Raw genomic sequence first — 13,954 nt, forward strand, 5'->3', positions numbered from 1 at the left:
TTTGTACTGTGAATGCGTTAAAATAACGCTTCAGGCGCCTGAGTTAGCAAATTTAGCTCAGCTCAGGCCTACTCAGTAGCAAATATGCAGTCTCTGACATTCATCTCTGCAGCAAAAATTACTGCATTCTAGGCTTACTAGTTGCATTGATATTTGCCCAATCACAGAGTTCTTAAGTTAATAATGTGTTATTATTCTCATGAGAATGCATGTATACTTGGACAAACAAGATTTCAAATTTTAGACGCACTTGTGCAATTCATTTTCCATTTGCTTGCACTGTTGCGGTCAAGGGGCGATTCATTAAAAAGTTGTATTACTTTTTGAGCAGCGTTGTATTACTTTTGAGTGATTTACCCTTGGTGGCGGCGTTAAGTTTAACCGATGTTTTTGAAATGAAACTTATTCGTTTTTCCTTTGGGTGTTTTTCATAATGTTTTATTTTTTAAAAATTAACCCATTTTGGCCCGCTGGTCGTTTTTCCGACCAGTGAAACGACCGTTGCTTCCCAGACTGATATCTCAGTTCCTAGGTGGTAAATTTGGTTACTTTTTTTTTTAAATTGAAGTTTGAAAGACGAACTATCCATTGGGAGTCAAAATAAAATGGAAAAAAAATCCAAGTTTTTCAAATCGAGCTACGAAAAATGATGTTTTTTGGACCTTTTTTCACTCAGTAGATAAGAAAATTTGGAAAATAAAAAATGCAAAAGTAATGATGCAGATCTTTCATAAAAAGACCATATATTTAGATACAATTCCTCTTCCGATATTTATTTCGTGATTTGTGTGCAGTGCACGTGCGTAAAAATGGGTGGTCGGAAATCCGACCATTGGTCCTATATGTGATCAAAAGAGGAAGAAATCAATTTTTTTAGATACTTTTTAAAACATTGATATTTGATATGACAATCATTCGTTTAGTCATAAAACGATAAAAAATAAATAGAAATGCCTATTCTAACTTAATATTAAGTGAAAAATGAATTCATCATAAATTATTCCATTCATTTGTGGGCCTCGTAGAGTGTGGAACACTTTGCGTGTAGGTGAATGTTGCAACGTTTGCAAATCTGGTTTGTGTGTTTGTGGCAGTGCTTGCATCGACGACTTTTTCCATCTGGTGACCGTTCAATGAGATAACTTTTGACTGCGTCATTTACCAGTCCATCAGGTTCATAATCAGGATCGTCAATGTCATCATTCTCCATATCGACCTCGTCGTCACTGGCAAACTCTTTCTCGAAGGAAGTGATCAAGTGCTTGGTGATTTTGGAACGGAATTCGAGTTGAATTTCTTGCCACGCACATTGACCCGAAAGTTCGCTGCTGCATTGTCATGCAAATCCACGCCGCCCATGTGTTGATTGTAAGAATTGATAAGGTGCGGCTGATGAAATGCTGCGATTCGCTTTTGCTTTCGATTATACCGTCGGGTCGTTTTCAATGGCTCAATCGTTTCAAAGTTTGTGATCATGTTGACGTCAGCGTTATCGTTCCAACGTGCCATGAGAATTTCGTTGGTCGTGTCGAATCGGTAGTCGTGATTGCCTCGAGGCAGTTCTTTGCCACTTTTCAAGTTGACATTCAGCATTCGATTTTTCCGAATCGTTCCACAGCCCAGGAAGCCACGTTCATTCATCAAACACATCAAATAATATGATAATAATAACTATCTATCATTTCTTGGAGCTCTGCCATTTTCAGGCATACTCGACGTGCCATTTTGCAAACGTTGATTCAAATTGATTTCACCTTCTATCAATAAAATGGATCTACTTCGATTCACTGACTGGGTCAAACTGATGTCATTCGAAAATGCATTCGTATTCAGCCGAGAAGAAATCAAATTGACACTCGCTATTTTTGATTGCATTGGCAAATTTCTTCGTGCGTATTCGAATTCATTCTTCAGTTCTTCATTCATATTTTTGTGAATTATGCCCGGCAACTGTGGACCAAACGCATTTTTTGATGACGAAATCATTTTTTCCATTATGGTGCATTCATTCTCCGTTTATTCATATAAATAAAAACATGATACAAATTCTTATGCTGACGATTGCAATAAAGTTTTCTCCGTTGGCCAACTGACTAAAATCATTCAAAATGCATATTATGAATTCAAACGATTATGAAATGTGATAAAACACGTCTAAAACAACGATATTGATGGTAAAAATTAATTCTATGAATGTATTTTCATTCTTTCTTGAGGATTAAAAAAATTCAAAATTTCACCTACATTTGATTACATTAGGGACCGTTGGTCGGAAAAACTACCAGCATATTTTTGCTCATTCTGGCTAAGTGCGAAAAAAAATTATCGATCTGGGAGGTGGAAACTTCTTTTTTCGACTATATTATTCATATCTGAAAGTTTGAATCATTTTGAAAACAAAATAAGGATCGCGGTCCAAAATGGGTTAAGCTCTTTAATTCTTTCAAATGGAAGGCCTTTTTAGCCGTTACACAAATTAGATTAGCGGGGCACGATAAGCCACCGCTTATTACTTACAAAATTTCTTTGTCCACTATCTTACCTTCAGCAATCTCCCTACGCAGATTGTTAGTTGATTGTCGAGAAGAGAACAATTCAATGAAACGCCACGATGCTATTCAATATTTTCTAAATCAGTATTTTTATTCTAAAATATATATAAATTACAGATCGTCAACAAAAATGGTGAAGTGTTAGGGGAGGGAGGATTGGTTGTGTGTATTTGTCTCTAGGGTTTATTTTTGTTACTTCTAATGGTATCAAAAGAGCGCGAAGGAAGCGAATGAAAAACAATTAAATTAACTAATACACATTGGTAGTACAATGAAATACTGCTGTGAACAATCATTGAGCGATAGAATAAGCTCATCTTTCATTTTCGACTAGTTATGATCGTTGCGTCGATAGGAGTTCGACATTTGAAAAAAAGAGAATAGACTAATCAATATGTTTCAAAAGGAAATAAAGGAAAAACAAACGATAAAAATTGATTTAAGAGTATAGTTTATAATAAATACTTTGATCATTATGTAATGTAGACCGATTGATTTGTTTTTCTTTTGATTAGGGGGTTATACATTTAGTAGACATATGTGTTATAAATAATTGTTTCTTTTGAGACTTTGATAATATTGGAATAGTTGTTGTGGTTGTTGTCAGTCGAAGAATTGGTTGGTTTTCATTTTTGATAAATCAATTGTGTTGCGAATCAATTTGTCCGGACGAAAATGTTCCAAAAGCTGAGTCCAAAACCAGATATGAAATCAATTGAAAATAGAAAACATTTTCCCAATTGGGTACCTGTATGTGCTTTAAATCGATTTGATTTTCAATATGCAAATAATGTTTCATCATTTTGGTTTTCTTCTTGTTCGTTACTTCTTCCAATGTGGAATAAAAAATTTCGTGTAAATTTCTTCTTTGTAAACGTAAAAACTTAATCGTTCCGATCGTTCGAAATGGGTTTTTCTCTTCTAATTTTTTTCTTCTCTTTTTGGATTTTTTTTTGCAATAAAGTGTGTACGTCACCAAACAAAATCCAATTTTTTTTCTTCGTATTTTCGTCACACATTTTTCTTTTAGTTTGTGCAATTCTTTGGCAAAAAAAACTTTACAAATACACTTTTTATCTAAATAGTTTGTAAATGTTCGACTTGACTACTTCTAGTACATTGTTTTTATTTTCTTTAGCAAAAATCGTTCCCATCATTTTAGTTTGGTTTTTAATTTTACTTGGTTGCATTTTTTTCATGTTTCTTGTCCATTTAGCGTCACATTTATTCCCATGTATCTATTTCTATCGCCTACCACATTTTAATTCGTCATTTTTTTTAATTCACAGATTTTGTTGTTGTTGGTTTTTTTTTGCAATTATTTTCTATGATCCCTTACCGATGATATAGAATTCCTTTTTGTCAATAAAAATTAAAAAAAAAATAGAATTTCCTTGTGGTTCGTTTGCACAAATTATTTAGTCTCAAATTTGTATGTTTACGCCACTGGAAAAAGGAAACAAAGTGAGACTACCATTGAGCAATTGATAGAGGCCAATTGAATGGATGACGATTTTGATGAAGGCGTGCATTTTTTTCACCTCTGACTATGCTCAAATTTAGAGACACTTGAAGTGTACACTTTGGTTTGCTCCGTCACATTGGAAAGTATAGTGATACAATTTATGTTGCCCAAAAATTGCGAAAAAAATTCTATTTTTTATTTCTAATTGAATCTGAGTTCATCAATCCCGATATTTAGAAAGAAGATTTGTGTTAGCAAATAATTTTTTTTCGATAAATTTTCCATGGATATTTGATCCCTTTGTATCATCAAATTTCTGCTGGTGAAATCCCTTAATTTGTCAAATTTTTGTTGCATTTCACAGACGAATTCAATGAAATTTTCTTGTCAATTTCCTTAAAAGCCAGTTTTAAACGAAGAAAAAAGAGCAATTCTTTCATTCTAAAACATATAGAAATAATTCGAAGTATTTTTTGTTTGTAGGAACATAAATATGAATTATAATTAAATTTAATTTCATTGTTGCGTCCTAGATTTATCTTAAATATAAAAGTATTTTTTTTTCGTCAGCCAATAATTTCGAGGGAGAAAGAGAACAGTGAGAAGAAAATAATTTGTTATAACATAGTCATTTAAATTGTATACTAAATCTAAGATTTTTCAATTTGAAATTGAACATTAATTGTCACTTGGTTTGAAATAGAACAGAAAAAGAAAAAAAAACGAATTAACGACGATTAAATAAATTGCAATGCGTAAAATATGTGTTTGAGCTCTCATTCGTTTAATTTGTGTTTGTAGCGATAGATTTGCATTGTTTTGTTGTTGGGAAGATAAGATTTATGCGTTGGTTCAGTTATTGCTATATTCAATTTTTTTTCTGGGATTAATGTATGAGTTCGTGGATAATTTGAATTGGTTCTTGTCATTAGAAAACTTGTTTTGGCCAATTTATTATTAGGTATGTTTCATGACCTGAAGAAACTTTATACTTGCTTCAAGTTCCACATTAGTCATGGGTGTTATGTTTCAAATGTGAAGTCGTTCATTGATGGGACTGATTTGATTATTTGGCCAAACGGCCTTTGGTTCGGTCTCATGGCTCTTGGTTGCGTCGCACCGCTTCGGGTGTGGTTGGTGGAAGGACTAGAGGTTTGCGCAAAATTTGCGGCTTTACTCTAACTTGTGGCTTGAATGAGGACAATGATGTTGGCTGTTGCGTTGGCTGTTGCTGTGGTGTGCTGCAGGGATCGGTGACGGTGTTGATGGCAGTTGTGTTTGATCCACTGCTCATACAGCCGCCGGTCAATTTCAGATCGGCAAATTGACTGACGAATTTCTGCGTATTCCGGGTTGGAATCGGGCTTTTGTGTTGCAAATCTTTGGTTGTGTTGTTCGGCTTAACACTTGCTTGGTCTTTTGAGATCACGGATGTTGATGATTCGTTGCCATTGTCACTGGTTCGATACAATTCCTTCATCAATGTACTTTCCTGTGGTTTTATTTCCGCCTTTGGCTTCTCGTGTGTACTGTTCCTGGTGGCAAGCACGGTGGTAGAGCCAGCTTCTGCATCGACTTGATTCTCTTTGTCGCTACTATCCGCTGGACCAGCCGTAAATCGTTCGTTTTTCTTTAACGTGCATTGACTTTGTGTGGCAAATCGTTCGGCGGTTGTCATGTCTTCGATCGATTTGGAATTGACCACATCATTCTTTGTCGTTGAACTGCCCGCATTGGCACCATCACTGCCCGTTTCATCGCTCGAATTCAGTGATTCACGTGAACTGTTAACGGCTCGTTCCTTATTCGATACCGGCAAATCCATTACCAGATCAGGTGCGATTCGATTGCGTGTGAGAATTCGCGGTGCCGTTAAACTGTGGGTTGATTGCATTTCCGTGCGTTTCTCCCATAGTTCACGGTTCTGTTGGAACAGATTCAAATTGGCGGCCACTCGATTCTCCGACAAACTGAAACTTTTCGAATGGAATTTCCGTTGAGCATTGTTTACCGAACGTTGAGCTACCACCGGCTCGTCACGGTTTGTATTTGAGTATTCATTCATCACGTGCGAATCAGAATGACGTGTTTTACCACTTTTATCCGTATTCAAAACGGCCGTATTTTCATATGTCACTGGCTCCGTTTCCGCTTCACTGTCACTGGCTCTTGGACCATGACGCAATTGAACGCCATCCGTCTCATCTGATTGTGAGGCATCCGTCGAACTTCCACTACCTCTAGCACCTGGCGTTGCCTTGAACACCGCAGCTGACGGCTTTATTGGCTCCGCATACACTGGCTCAGAAGGTCGCTTTTTCTAGTCGCAAAAAAATGAGAAAAAAAAAACAATATTGGTTTGACATCATTTTGAATAGAATTTTAATTGATTGAGTTAGTGAAATTGATTTGCTAATAATACTAGGTTATGTGAATAGGTGGAAATCTAGTGGTTTCTGCCATGAACGAAGGGTTTTAGTGTGAATTTTTTTTACCATCATTTTAGTTGTGAGCAATTATATGAAATTATTTTCGGTGTGCGGAATATTGATGCGAAAGATAGAGAAGTGTTTTTTTCGACTAATTGTCTAAATATAGGTTTTTTAGTGGTGATTAGAACATTTCAATAGGGAAAGTGAGGAAAAGGTGAAACAAGAAAAAAATAAAAAGAAATAAAGTGATCAAAGGCTCACCTTTCATGTCACACAACGAGAATACAAAACAACTTCAAATTTTTTAAGCGAAACAAAAAATTAATCGAAAAGATGAGGTCAATCGCATTTCAGGCCATAAAGAGCTTCGACAGTTGAGTAATCGGGAATTTTTGCTTTAATCACATTTTTTGCAGTGAAGAAATTTATCATAATCGTGAATTTTTGTTGGCGAATTCAAATTTTTGGAGAATTAATTTCGATTTTTTTTTTACTAAAAATTTAAAATTTGGTTCGAAAATATTGAATTTAATTTCAAGATTTTTTCATGTAGATATTTGTTCTAGAACGTTCATTTGTATTGTTTCATTCGGTCAACTCTTTGAAACCAACCGATAAAAATCTAATTTTTTTTTTCATTGTTTTTTCACATGAAACTTTTTTTTCTATAAATTATCCAAATTTTTAAATTTATGGTGAAGAAAAATATATTTTTTTTCATATTGAATCTCATTGAAATTCTCTAAATACATCAAGCGCTCTTCATGTCTTTCATGTTCTCGTGTCTGGTTAGTTTTTCATTTGAGCACTGCCTTATAATTCGCTAAACTTCGAATTTGCATGAAACAGTATAAATAGCTTCTTGGTATATAATTGCCGGCTTACTGCCGCAAGGCTTTTTCGTCGGTCCGCACATTATACCACCACGGTGGGTGCAGTTTACCGCTCAATAATGTACGAAACGGAACAGACTACGCATTCATGTTCTGCGCTGAATGTTGTTATAGTTTGTTCCGTTTGTACTAGAGAGGCTGGCTCTTACGAGAGTCACGATAGGGTAGACATTTGCAAGAGCATTTTTTTAGCCAATAATTTAAAGAAAATTTAAAAAAAACTCGAATATTCCTTCAACCTGTCGAAAAAATGGCGAGCAATTATTATTGGGTCCAAAAATGTAAATTTGATCAGTAGAAGTGTCAGTTTCTGCATTTAAATCGATTTTTTCTTCTGCATTAAAAGAAGTTTTAAAAACATCAATAGAAGACGGCTTAATGAAAGGAGGATGTCGAAAATTGAAGCGCGTTGAATGTGTGGTTCATCTGCAATCGGCCATGCGACGTTAACGCAAATGATCAATGATTTTTCTTTACTAATATACTGTAGTGTTTGTCATTGTCAAATTTGAGCGGAAGAAAAAAAAAACTGTGAGTTTTGAAAGTGTATAATGCTTCACAAATGAAAGAAAAAAAAAACAATTTAAACGATTAAGCACAAAACAAAAAAGCGAATATGAAAGTCCAACATGGAATTGGAATTTCAGCAGTGGCATGCTAAACAAAAAATATAAAATAAAAGATAAAATTAAAGAAACGAAAAAAAGGAGAAGAAAAACCAATGACACAACGATTTGAACAAAAATGAAGTTAGAAGGGAAACAGAACACAACAAAAGAAAAACGTGGCTAACGTATTAAACAATGAAATAAACAATTTTATTGTTTATTCGTCTTATGAAATAGATTGAGAGCGCGACATCAGAGTGGGCTCTCTGGCTCATCAACACAGAAAAAAAAACGTTTCTTATCTAATTGATTTGGTTGTCTCATTTCGCCAAATTTCTGGTTCTCATGAAAAATGAACAACAAAAAAATAAACAAAATGGTTGACGACAACGAGGCTAAAGTGAGACAAAATATTTTCTCAAATATAATATATATAATATTCAAATTAATACTATAAGCAAAATCTATATGCCATATATATTCTCGTGTATGTGTTTTATGAAGCTATTGTCAAAATTCACTAGCTTGATGTTGATTTCAAACGAAATTTCAAATAAACAGAAACGAAAAAAATGCCGATTCAAAATATGGAATGAGCAAAACTGGACAAAAAAAGGGGAAAAAAAGAACGAACTAAAAATTAACGCTGTAGACCTTAAAAAATACATCTAATAGCTATGTTCTTGATTTCATCAGGAAAACAGAGACGACAAAAAAAAAGTTGTAGACAATAAATTACAGTCTAATGCTTACAAAATTATCAATTATTTGGATATCAAATACCAAACGAAAAATAACATTTTCTCTTATGATTTCAAGTGGGGAGGAGAAAAAGGTAAAAAAAAATGTTTAATTTTATGTAGAGAATTCCGTTCTTTTTTTATGTTCTATTTGGCAAAGCAAATAAACAAACATGAAGAGTTGCGATGCTCTCTAACCATCTCTAACTAAATTGTGTATTAATCTAGAGTAAACACACGACAAAATACGGACACACACAAAATCTACGTATCGTTTCGAAGGCAGCTTGGTTCGCATATTCTTTTTTTTTTGTTTCGTTTTTAGTTTACTACGTAAAGTCTTGAACGTAATGACAAAAATTGAACTTAAACAGTAGTTTCCAGTACCTCATATTGAAAATTTTTATAATCCTCCAGGAATTCCATGGAATTTTCAAATGAATGCGGCTCATCGTGGTACGCGTATTTTGGTTTTGTGACATTTGAATCGACAATTGCCTCGTAATGGAAATCGTCGGCATTATCATCGGACCGGTCGGAACCGGATGCGGACGCTGTGCTTGCCTTCACAATTGTATTTTGTTTTGTTAGAATCAGACGCTCGGTGGAATCGGCACTGCTTTCGGCCGATGTCGACGATGAACTTGATTTAGTCGATTCGTTGCCGGAGATTTTTATCGGTTTTGACTGCGCATGTGGTGTTGTCGGGTGTGAATGATGAGTCATATGATGCACTCCAGGTGGCTGCTGAGGCGGCGCCTGTGGCTGTTGACCTTGTTCTGCACGACAGAAAGCAAAAAAAAGAACAGAACACCATTCATTAGTCATTTGCAAATGTTTTAATATTTCATGTTATAAGTCATTTACGTGATGGCGGACGCTCCAATTCCGTGGACATTGTCGTTTGAGAAAATATCGACAGTTGACTATTTATCGAAATATTTCCGCTCGGTCGCCGCTTTCGCACCGACTCCTCCGAACTCGATGATTTCAAATGGTCGCACGATTTATCACGATCTTCATCTCTGTGTGTGTGTGTTTTTTTTTGGGCGAGAACAAAAAAAATATTCAAATTTTTTGGAAAATTCAAAAGAAAATCAAATATTTTTCCTCAAAATGAAAAATGTTCAATGGGAATAGAGACATTGAATGAAAAATTACGTACTTTATTTTGAGCGATATGTATTTATCGGGAATTAAACCATCTTTGCCTCGAACGGTGCCTTGCCACCAATCATTCGACACTTGTTTTCGCAGTGTAACTAGATCGCCTTTGCGCAGTGACAATTCACGCTCGGAACGGGCAATGAAATCAAATTGAGCGGTCGCCTCCATTGTATCGGACTCTGTAATAAAGGATGCATTTCGCGTTTATGATTAAAATCAACTTTGTTGAAAAAACGTCTGTTGTTTTCTATTTGAACTTGATTTTTTTTTTTTGCATGACAACTTTCTTGCTTGATTGCAATGTTTGCACAAAAACTATTCAAACAGAGGATAAACTAACCGTCTTCGGATGGATACACTTCTGAGTCTGGATCTTCGGTAACTTGTTCGGTTGGCGAGTCACCGACGTCGCAATCGAACGGCTCTTGTGAGATATACTTCTCATAAATGGTACCGCCAAGATCTTTCGGGAATAGATCTTCATGGAATACAATCATGTTCTTGACCAAATCATTGACTTGATTCTGACACTGCACTTGGTCTTTTTCCTCTGGTGCCGGCATCAATGTTGGACCAAAGCAAATTGCCAAATTATACGCGTCCATCATATTTTCATCGGCGTACTCCGACAAACTGGAAACGAGAAGAGATGCAAGAGATTCACTTTTAGTTTCAGTATAAAAAGTTTGCGTTTATTTTTAACAAAAGTCGAACAATTCAACATTTCTTTCTGAATTGTACGATATTTCATTTGAAGAGATACTCACTGATTCAAAAATGCAAAAAGATATCGCATCACAATCACCACTGCTCGCGGTAGACTCTGCAAGAATTTTCGTATGCCCATCACCAATTCGTGCTTCGATTCAAGTTCTGGGAAATAATGAAAATGCAAATGAGACATTCAAAGTCGTTTCAATGTGAATCACGTAGAAAACGTTGTTACTTACGAGCAAGTGTAACGAAATGATCGAAATAGATGATGGGGAATAATGGTTCGCGCAATTCGCGCAAATACAATTTGAGCACACCAGCGACGGAATTAATATCGGACGCATCGGTTGTGTCAGCTAGTGGATCTTCGCCACGTTCAAAACATTCGCGGAAATTCGATATTTCAACTTGAGAACCAGACACTCGGAATATACCCTGATGATGAAGGCCTGCAATGATGAAAAAAAAAATGTTGGAAATATTGTCAGTAAATTTCTTTGAACTTCATCGATATTTCGACAAAAATAATTTCAGCAATTTGTTGTTAATTACCGTATAAATTAATGACACGGATGCAACTGCGCATAATCAGTGGTATCTCCTCGCCGGTTGCTTCAAGATATTCTTCAAGTGAGCCGCCAAAGAGTTTTGGCTGGCCGGTCATGTTCATGCGTCCGATTCGTTTTCGTTTCGGCACTTGAGATTTCACCAAAAGCGTTGCGTTCGAATTGAGCGACGAATCTTTGGCCAATTCAGTTCGAAGTAGCTCTGCTTTGGCGTCGAGACGGGCAATTCGTGATGTTCCCAGAATATATTCGCGAATTTTCTACACACAAATCCAAATAAAAATAAAATTGAATGAGTTTTACTTCGAATAAAATTAAAAAATAAATGGCAAAAAAATGGTGATAATGCCTTACCGTTATGTAAAATTCCTCTATTTCCTGTTTGTCAGATTTGAGTTTTTGTGTTAGACTGTCGGGTCTGGCTGATTGTGTTGTACTGTCGCCAAAATGGCTGCTACTGTCATAATCTTTCGTATTCAGAATTTCTAATAAATTGATTTCGGCCGTTTCGAGTGTTTTCCAAATCTCTTCCGATTCCATGCGCAAATTGCCAACACGTTGGCCAAGATGCTGAAGCCGTTGTTCCATTTCCGAGTGTAATGCCTTTGATAGTTCCGGCTCAACGGCCGACTCTTCATTCAGTTGACCTTGGAATTCCAGCCGTTTCGGTATCATAAATGCGCTGTGATAGAGTTCGAGAAACTTTTGCTTATCGGCTCGACTGTCCATCGCATGGATTGTGTGCGACATTTGATCAGCATTGTGCATGATGGCACGACAGCGTCCTTGATCAGCGGTCACATGCATCAACAATGCACGCGACATCATCGAATGAAAACCCAAATCCATGCACTATGTAATTCAAAAGTAAATGAAAATGTTTCGATGAAGAAAAAAATTGCAATGAAATGTCGATAAAGACGAATTTGTTGGACAAAATGCATTTTCTCCAACAAATTGCTTTTATGAACATCATAAAATAGTTGCAAGAATGAAATGTTAAACGAAACGAAATTAGAATAAAATTGGTTGAAATGTATAAAAAAAAAACATGGTGGAAAAAAGAAGGTATTTAAAAGCTAAAAATGATGAGAATCAATCGAGAAATAATGCATAAATAATTAAAAAATATTGGCTTTAGTGCACTAACATCGATCAAATCGCTTAGGTCCTCAACAAAATACTTGTGGATGGTTGTGTTTGAAGCCTCCAAACAGAGTTGATATTCATTTTTCGCTTTCAAAGCTTTCAGTCTTGCGTCGGTGTATTTCACTTTGCGCTGCAAATAAAAACGTTGACATTTTAGTTGAAGCACTGTTTTTAGGAGAAATTTTCATTCAATCATTTTTGATAGCTGTTTCCTTTCAAGTCATTTTTTATTAATTGATTGATTTTACCTCAAAAACGTTTGAATAACGGAATTATTGAATTTAAAATAAACATATTGACTCCGAAATTTCGAAATATTAAGAAGAAAATGCATTCTTCTGATGAAATGAATTCAAAAATGGAAAAAAATGACACAAAAAGAGAATAAACTGAAAAAGCGACAAAAACCGTTCGCCTGGATTCGCATTACCTTGAGCATTTCCTTTTCAATCAGTCTATATTTTTTGCTACGATCCAATTTTTCCTTTGGTATCGTCTGTTGCAATTTCATGCGTTGCGTTTCGGCGGTACGAAGTTTTGCTTCGGCTGCTTTGCACTCCGTTTGATAGCTATGATATGTTTTCATAGTTGTATGCAGCTCCTGAAGCACACGTAAAATTTCCTCGTGTGTTTCGTAGCCGATCTCTCGGCATTTCTTATAAATGCGTTGCACATCTTCGATGACGGTTTGTAAACGGGCCACCAGATGTGTTGTATAGATCTCCGACAGTGTTGCATGATCCTTTGACAATGCTTTCGTTTGATTGACAAGCAATTGCCAGCATGAATATGTCGAAAACATTGGCCATTGATCACGTCTGAAAATGACAAATCATTTTATTTTTTTGTGTTGTATTTCATTTTGAAGTCAGAACTGTGTAAAATTAAATTTGTTTCATTCATATCTCATGTCAAAGTTGATATTTTCTCCGAGGGGAAACACGTGTTTCGTATTGCCCCGAGAAGAATACCTTGTATAGATTTCAACGGTCAATAATTGCTGAATGTAATACTTAAAAAAAATGACTTTGATTTCCTGTGGTGCACTTACTTTTGCTTTTGTTCTTTGTGTCTTAATTGAATGCCTTTGGCCAATTTATCTAAACTGCGACTGTAGTCCAGTTCGACTTCACCGCGTCGCCGAAAAAAGTCTTGTAGTTCCTGAATTAACGACACTTGAGATTCCATACGAACGTCGAGACATCGTAGCTGTTCGTTCAACTGCAATCGTATATCTGTGTGGTGGAGGAAGAAAGGAATAAGTTTACAAAATTAGATACGACCAAAACTCGGAATCATGTATTCATTATGCACAATTAAACAAATCATTTTTAATGAATTTATCTGTCGCGATGCATCTGTCAGTCCGGAAGAGTCTTGTTATTGGAAGCATATACTTATACACTGTGATATTTCTCTCTGGCTTACTACTTACTCGTAGCATGTATCTCGCTTACTGATACAAATTAAATAATTATTCGCTGTGTTTTTTTCGCCAAGTGCACAGCCTCAAGCCGATTTACTTGAACACTTTTGCTATTTGACAATTATAATTCTGTGTTGAACAGCACATCGTCTATTTTACATTTACATTCATGTGTGATATATTCATTCGCATAAATCGAGTTAAATCATTTCTGCTGTTGATTGGAATTGAAATAAAGTTGC

General features: G+C 35.6%; 1 protein-coding gene across 2 annotated transcripts in view; it reads right to left on the minus strand.

Annotated features, from left to right (window-relative positions):
- Positions 1–4,174: 4,174 nt before the first annotated feature.
- Positions 4,175–13,954, minus strand: part of LOC129575297 (SLIT-ROBO Rho GTPase-activating protein 1-like) — a 51,121-nt gene continuing 41,341 nt past the window's right edge. For both annotated transcript variants that reach the window (XM_055458586.1, XM_055458587.1), the window contains 12 exons: positions 13,338–13,521; positions 12,717–13,104; positions 12,288–12,416; positions 11,492–11,989; positions 11,124–11,397; positions 10,808–11,020; positions 10,625–10,730; positions 10,198–10,490; positions 9,856–10,036; positions 9,558–9,715; positions 9,078–9,469; positions 4,175–6,337 (listed from right to left, as the gene is read on the minus strand). In XM_055458586.1, coding sequence (XP_055314561.1) covers positions 5,114–6,337; positions 9,078–9,469; positions 9,558–9,715; positions 9,856–10,036; positions 10,198–10,490; positions 10,625–10,730; positions 10,808–11,020; positions 11,124–11,397; positions 11,492–11,989; positions 12,288–12,416; positions 12,717–13,104; positions 13,338–13,521 — 4,040 coding nt within the window. In that variant the 3' untranslated portion in view covers positions 4,175–5,113. The remainder of the gene's footprint in view (positions 6,338–9,077; positions 9,470–9,557; positions 9,716–9,855; positions 10,037–10,197; positions 10,491–10,624; positions 10,731–10,807; positions 11,021–11,123; positions 11,398–11,491; positions 11,990–12,287; positions 12,417–12,716; positions 13,105–13,337; positions 13,522–13,954) is intronic.

This window comes from Sitodiplosis mosellana, unplaced genomic scaffold (assembly GCF_009176505.1).
Source record: "Sitodiplosis mosellana isolate CC-2019 unplaced genomic scaffold, AAFC_SMos_1.0 Smas_scaffold_6166, whole genome shotgun sequence".
Taxonomy (NCBI): Eukaryota; Metazoa; Arthropoda; class Insecta; order Diptera; family Cecidomyiidae; genus Sitodiplosis; species Sitodiplosis mosellana.